Source organism: Trachinotus anak, unplaced genomic scaffold (genome assembly GCF_046630095.1).
Source record: "Trachinotus anak isolate AG129_WGS33_773 ecotype Australia unplaced genomic scaffold, CSIRO_AGI_Tana_v1 ptg000024l, whole genome shotgun sequence".
Taxonomy (NCBI): Eukaryota; Metazoa; Chordata; class Actinopteri; order Carangiformes; family Carangidae; genus Trachinotus; species Trachinotus anak.
Window position 1 is genome coordinate 13,955,393 of NW_027273875.1, and position 7,202 is coordinate 13,962,594.

Below are 7,202 nucleotides of genomic sequence, written 5' to 3' on the forward strand. Positions count from 1 at the left end.
GAAGAAATTAGGCTGGCAAACAATATCTGGTTTGTAACAACCACCCACACTATTTACACTCAATGACCACTTGGGGTACTGCTTAGTAGAAGAAAAAGCACAAGGACAGCAATTACCACTCCATCAGGGAAATCAACGACTGCCCTGCTCACTTCACTCATGGTGCAATATGCCTTCTTCACAAAGGGGCTTAAAACTATCAGAAACAATGCATAGTATCTGTCAAAAACAGTAACAATAAACATTCAGAACACATCTGTACAACCCATTTCCGCAAAGACATCTCCCCAGAGAATGCTGGGAAACTTCACCTATCCCCAAAACGCTACAATGTTGTTGCACAAGTAGCACAGCTCCTTTCAGGAATAGCTCAGTATGCAGATTGTGTGTGTAGCAGTCAAGAAAGAGAGAGAGATACAGAGGGAGAGAGAGAAAGCTGTGAGGCTGCCAACCAGAGCAGAGAGTAGGTAAGAAGAAGAAAATGGCGGTATAGCTGTGAATGTAGCAATGTATGTGCACTGTTGTGCACATACATTGTACAATTATTAATACGATTCATTTACCACCCTGTTACCAGGGGCCAGTGTGGATACAGTTTCAAATAGGAGTTCACCTATAAGTGTCAATAAATAGAGGATATAAATACTTATGGGGTGAACAGTGAAGGATGGTACAACTAACTAAGCTCTTTTTACAAATATGCAAGGTTATTTAGGCCATTTGAAGAAAGGTTAATGTGGCCAGTGAAGGCACCCTGCAGGTCTGGGTGGTCTGTCTCCTGGGAGGCTATAACTCAGGTTACATGGGGTTATTGCCCGCTAATGTTGCTCTTTTAGCAAAGCTGACACCAAGTGGTTTAATAACTTAAGGGAAGCTCTTATGCTGCTGAGGCAGATGCATAGGTAGAGCTCCAGCCTGTGGCTTACAAGCTAACACTTCAGACTGTAACAGTTATGTTGACTACTCTGCTGCAACTTATCCTATTTGGATGTTAATGGGGTGACTCAGCGGGTTTAGCACCTGTGTGAGTGACTGAGAATCTAGGAATCAAATAGCTTCTTAAAATTGCTATCCAAAAAGTAAGCTACCAACCACTGGTTCACACTGATGCACTTCACAAACCACAACTGTGTAAGGGCTTGGCAAATCTCAAGACGTCATTCTTACTTTGCAATATAAATCTTCAAAGAAAGTTAAAATCTCAGTGCTGTTAATTATGGATTATTGGACATACATTTTGTAATGTATTTGATGAATGCAAAGAGTTTGTTTACTCAGTCAGCAAGTTATAGACTTGTGGCCTAGGTCTGTAGTTGAATCAAACCTTTGATGATGCTTCCTTTTAGCACCTGGAGTCAGGAACACAAGCTTAGTCGTATTACTGATTTCAAAGATTACATTGAAGCAGATGACATTTTTTCCAGAGTGGTTTTGAACATGGGCGTGAACAAACACAGGCAGAGCTTTATTGAATTTCTGCAAGATTCCAGATGTTGTGTGCTTAACAGGAGGTTGAATCCAGAATCTGAACATTTTACTTTGATTTCCATCAGGGGCAAAGTAGTTGTAGACTATATTGTGAAACCGCACCTCGACTTAAATACATGTTTGGAGTTGAAAGTTTATATACCATCTGATCTTGTGGAAAAAGTGGGATATGAAGTCATAGACTTAATCAGATCAGACTCCCTGACCTACGGTGGTCCTGAAGGTCAAAACACAACATTTCACAAAACAAAACAACATTTCTCAAAACAAAGTAACAATTCAGGAAAACAAAATAACATTTCACAAAACGAAACAACATTTCTCAAAACAAAGTAACAATTCAGGAAAACAAAATAACATTTCACAAAACGAAACAACATTTCTCAAAACAAAGTAACAATTCAGGAAAACAAAATAACATTTCACAAAACGAAACAACAGTTCAGAAAACAAAACAATATTTCACAAAACAAAATAACATTTCAGAAAATGAAACAACAATTCAGAAAACAAAACAGTATTTTTACAACATGTCAGAAAACAGAACAAAACATGTTTTCTGAAATGTTGTTTTGATTTCTGAATTGTTATTTTGTTTTGTGAAATGTTTTGTGACGTGATCCACTGTGTTTCAGCTGACATTTCACCAAGAGACATCCTCAGGTCAGCAAATGTAATTTGTTCAGTACTTCACTTCATGACCAAATAACTACAAAAAAATGACATTATCATCTGCCTCAACTGTACTTTGTGTTATATTCTGATTAACAACTTATAACATACTAACATGCTAAACTGAGATGGTGAACATGGTAAATACTATGGATAAATGTAAACATAAATTAGGTATTAAGGTGCAGTGGTTCTTGACATCTGTATAGTATTACCACCTGTATGTGTTTATATGTTCTTTATTCCTCCTTCCTTTGTTGGTTTTGTTATGTATAACAGATTCCATATATGACTGTACATTTTCATATTTCTATTGATGAAAAACAAGCCCATTAAATTTTGAATAGCCAAAATATTTGACTGACCAGGTGTAACTTTGTTCTTATATGAGGTAAAAACAAATGTCAACCATAAAGCAATATCCTGGCAAAGACTAGACTGTCTCTTTTATCCACAGTACTCAGTACAAAATAATGACAAAACATCATTAAAATTCATTTAACCAACTTTTATTTGCCAATTCATGTGTCCATTTATCTGGAGGTTAATCATGACACAGACTTAAATATTAACAGAAAACAAGGACAATCTGAAGGGATTAATAAAGTAAATAAAGTATCCTATCAATCTATCTATCTATCTGGTGTGTGTCACATTTTTGTAAACAATTTGCATACATACATTCATATGTTAAAATTAAGTTATGTTCCACAGTTCAACTTCATTAAGTACAAAATTAAAGCAGCAACAATACTTCAATAATGGAAATTATTTCAATGAAATTAACTTAAAGTAGCTGACATTATGTATAGAAGGTGCCGTACTCAGGAAAGGCATAAATCCAAACCTTTATGTGTGTAGCAATACAATTATATATTGTTAACTGTGAAATTATATATTATGCAACTTAAGTGCCTTCATTGTCATTCAGAGGAGCTACATAAACAGCCTAGTCAATGACTTAGTCTAGACTCTGGAGCACTGCAAGAAGTAGCTGTTCCTCAGCACACGGAACAACCTCCCACTCCTCAGGCTGTACTCAAACATGTAGGGTCCACTGTAGATGTAAGTATAAGCTGCAGAACACAGATGTTAGATGTTAGTTCCTGTGTTGGGTTAAGGCTGGAAGGATTCAGAAGAACACAAAATATTTCCTCATGTAAGTCTTGACATGGAAAACTGAACAAATTTGAATGCTACTCACTTCCGTACTGGAAAGCTGCTGTCACCTTGCTGGTCAGTCCAGAGAAAGTCTCATCCACCTGTTTGGGGAATCCCTGGTCCATGGCCTTCTTGGCCTCATCATAACTGAAGAAGCACAGAGAGTAATTAGATAATAATTAGACCATTCACCACCTGAAGATCTTCATCAACATCATACCTAAATCAGTAACCAAAATGAATTGCAGTTCATGTGATTTGAACACACCTGTAGTAATTGCTGCCTACAAAGAACAGAGTCTTGCCAGTGTCCATGTCATAGAGAGCAGCATCGACCTTGTTCACGGTCTCAGGCAGACCAAAGCTGGAAATTGACTTAGGATAGCCAGATACGAGATCATAGCCACTGAAAGCCCACACTCTACGATCTGCAGAAGTTAAAAGAAAAAACTTTTTAGTGAATATACGAACAGGAAATAATCCAGACCTGAACCTAGTGTGACATTAGTTTTGGGTGAAGAGAACACATGCCTTTAAATAGTAAGACACTGTCTAGCTGTCGGCTCTCATAAGCAGCATCGATGTCGACAGGGGCATCGGGCCAGAAGTTTGTGATGAGAGTTTGCTGAGGTGTTCTGCTCTGAGGGTAGCTACGCCAGAAGAAGCTGAAAACAGACACAACAGATCATAAATCAGTCCAGAGGCCAGATCTTGTGTAAAAAAAAACTTATCTTAGTAGAATTTGGCATTTTCATATTTGAGCATTCATTGTTTGCAATACCTGTCCTTGAAGAAGAGCATCTCTCCTCTGAGGCTGGCGACAGCATCCAAGACCATAGTTGAATCACAGGCATCAGGGGTGGTGGGGGCTGTGGGTACAGGCTCAAGAGGATCCACTGAAGGGTTTGGACCTGTAGGTTAAATAAAACCAATGTCACATGGCATCGAAGTCATGTGGACTCACTGAAGTCTCCATCAGATATTTTGACCAAGTGCTGTTTGTGCAAACAGACAATGATGATCCAGCCAGTTAATACTAACCATAGAGAGACTGGATGCCGTTGACATCATCCCGGGGCAGAACAAAGGTGTCAGGGTTTTGGTAAGAGTACACAGGGTACATGAGAGCACCAGGATCATTAGAGTGAGACAAGCCCAGGGAGTGGCCAAACTCATGAGCAGCGACCAGGAAGAGGACGTAGCCTACAGCAGAAAAGACAGATTCACATGTAAGTCACATCTCCTCTCAGGCAAATAAATCAAATCAAGTCACATACACTGAGAGAGTAGTAAGTAAATACAACAAGACACTATGCTCTGTATATATAATGTATATATAACAAACTTACCTGCGTTTGAGCGGAAGGTGAAGGTCTCATCCTCATCAAAATGAGCATCTCCTCCTATACCAGGAGATGGAGCAAATGCATGAGCAAGAGTGCCATCAGGACCATCAAAGGGGTAATAATCTCCATGATCTGTTGAGAAAAGGCAGATTCATGTCAGGCTTTTTATATCAGAGATACAAAGAATTAGCTGAATCAAGGTAAAAAGCAAATGAGCACTGGGTTTTTCAAATGCGTTCTCCTGCTTGGATTGATCAGCTGTCCAATGTGACTAAAGACTCAGAAAACACAGTTAAAGCTACGATGCTTCATGGGACATCAAAATGGACTGAGTGAGAGTTCACAACTGGGAAACATCTGTTTAATTTTGTACTCACATCTGCTGCCAAAGGAGATCATGATGTCAGCGGTGCCACTGTAGATCCTTGTGAACCTCAGGGGAGTGACTTTGGCCCAGACCTGCAGAGCTTTCTGTATGGAGTCATCCACCTCTGCCACGGACATATCAGGTGTGTAGTTCTCGATCCTGTTGCACAGAAAAACAGAGCATACTTAGATAATCGCATGAATTGCCTGCAGTTAGTCTCTCTAACACATTCTTCAGATCATTCACCTGTAGGTAAGGCTGTTGGTCTGCCACTTGAGGTTGTTTCCAAATGTGGAGAAATGGGCAACACTGACGTCTGGAACGCCACAGCGCGGCTTCTTCATCATAGCTATGGTGTCAGCATCCAGCGTCCCAGTGATCTGGAGACCATAGTATCTCTGCATCTCCCTCAGATTCTTGACCACCGGGCTGAACCCACGTCTGACAGTTGGTCCACTCTCCTCTGTTAGGTTGAAGAATTTCTTCAGGTAGCTCTGCAAGAGAAAACAAGAGTTAGACACTTATATATGCATCATTTGTACTTGGAAGAAAGGATTTGTTGGTTAACAAACAGATTAAGCAGCTAACGCAATGATGTGTCCTTAACAGCATAATATTAAGAATTCAGAGAACTTTAAAATTTCCACATGCACAACTTTGATGTAAAATACACATGAACATGCATTAAAAAGCAAAGCAAGCATACATACCTCTGCAAATTTCTCATCTTGTTCAGTAACCTTTGATACTGGCATGCAGTAAACTGCGACTGCCAGGCTTAGTAGAATGCTCAGGTTGAAAGTCGTCATGTTTCCTTGTTGAATGTAACTCGTCTGTGCTGAGGCAGCTGCTATATAAGCTGTGGACTGGCCATGTTGAGCAACTTGAATCCTGATTCAGTGACTCAGGAAATGTTATCACGGATAATAGAGGAAGTAAAGCTTTGATTCCAACGAAAAAGTTACCCAAAAGAAATACTGTAATCATGATGACAAGACACTTGTCTGTGACTTAACTGGTGATGCTCGGCTCAATTGCCACTTATCAATGAAAGTAAAATGCTTAACAAAGACATAAATAAATAAAGAAATCCATATTTAACGACATAAAATACACATTTTGAATTCTGAAATTTGCATTTGCACATCCAGATGTGCATCAAAATACAGAAAACAGTGATAGATATGTATAGATAGATATTTCCATTCAAGAGACTGCAGTTCTTCATGCTAAAATATGTCAGAAATGTGCTCTACCATGCAATGTAAAGAAATCCTTTAAAAAGACCCACATTACATCTGTTGAGCAAGATTGTATGATACATTCCACAACTCCAGAACCACTAGTAAATGGACCATGTAATGTTGTTTTTATTAACCTTTAAAAAATGTCGGTTTTTGCAACAGATTTGTTCATTTCTGACAACTTAATATGAACTCATTCAGTTAAACAGGTTAAGTAGTTATTAGAAATAAATATTAGATAAAAACATAATAACCCGAAATACTGGCAGCAGTAACAGCTGAAAATGTTGTTTGTTTGCTACATTAAATATTAGGCACTTATATCCTGGAACATGATGTAAAAGGATTGACAACTGTGGTTCCAACAACTTTTTCCTCTTCCTTTGTGTCATTCTTAAAAGTGTGTTGTAGTAAAAAAAAATTACGTTTTTAATGATACAAAAGAGTTTCCTTAGAAGAATTGTTGGCATCATTAAATAAAACATCCAGCAGCAATATTTGAGCAAAGCACATATATTTCAACATTTATATTTTAGATTCATATTTTAAATCAAACACAAAACAAAAATTGTACTTTGATACAAGATACAAATGCCATTATTCCAACATTGTATAACACACTGAGGTAAGACACTTCCACATTATTCATCAGTATTAGTTACACTGTGGTTTTTGTGAAAAAATTAGATCAGTTAACTCTATCACCTGTTTGTGAGTCAACTGCAGGTGGTTATGTGTCTGTAATATTCCATCTCCTTTGATGCATTAATGTTAACGGAAAGCTCATTTTGGTAACTGTTGCCTAATATCGGACACTGAGAGGAACAGTAATGGTGTTGTTATGTTATGTATTGTCTCAGGTAAATTAAGCAACACCCATGAATGCAGACACTCGGCAAACACTGAGCAGACACTCAGAAAGAA

The 7,202-nt window shown here is 38.2% G+C and overlaps 1 protein-coding gene across 1 annotated transcript; it reads right to left on the reverse strand.

The window, feature by feature from the left end:
* Window positions 1–2,653: 2,653 nt before the first annotated feature.
* On the reverse strand, window positions 2,654–5,900 carry LOC139607602 (collagenase 3-like). Its single transcript, XM_071460596.1, has 10 exons — window positions 5,745–5,900; window positions 5,281–5,528; window positions 5,045–5,193; window positions 4,671–4,799; window positions 4,363–4,524; window positions 4,103–4,232; window positions 3,853–3,986; window positions 3,590–3,749; window positions 3,365–3,468; window positions 2,654–3,236 (listed from the first exon to the last, which is right to left on the reverse strand). The coding sequence occupies exons 1-10, from the start codon at window positions 5,841–5,843 to the stop codon at window positions 3,127–3,129; spliced, it is 1,425 nt and encodes a 474-aa protein (XP_071316697.1). The 5' UTR covers window positions 5,844–5,900; the 3' UTR covers window positions 2,654–3,126.
* Between the last annotated feature and the right edge of the window lie 1,302 nt (window positions 5,901–7,202).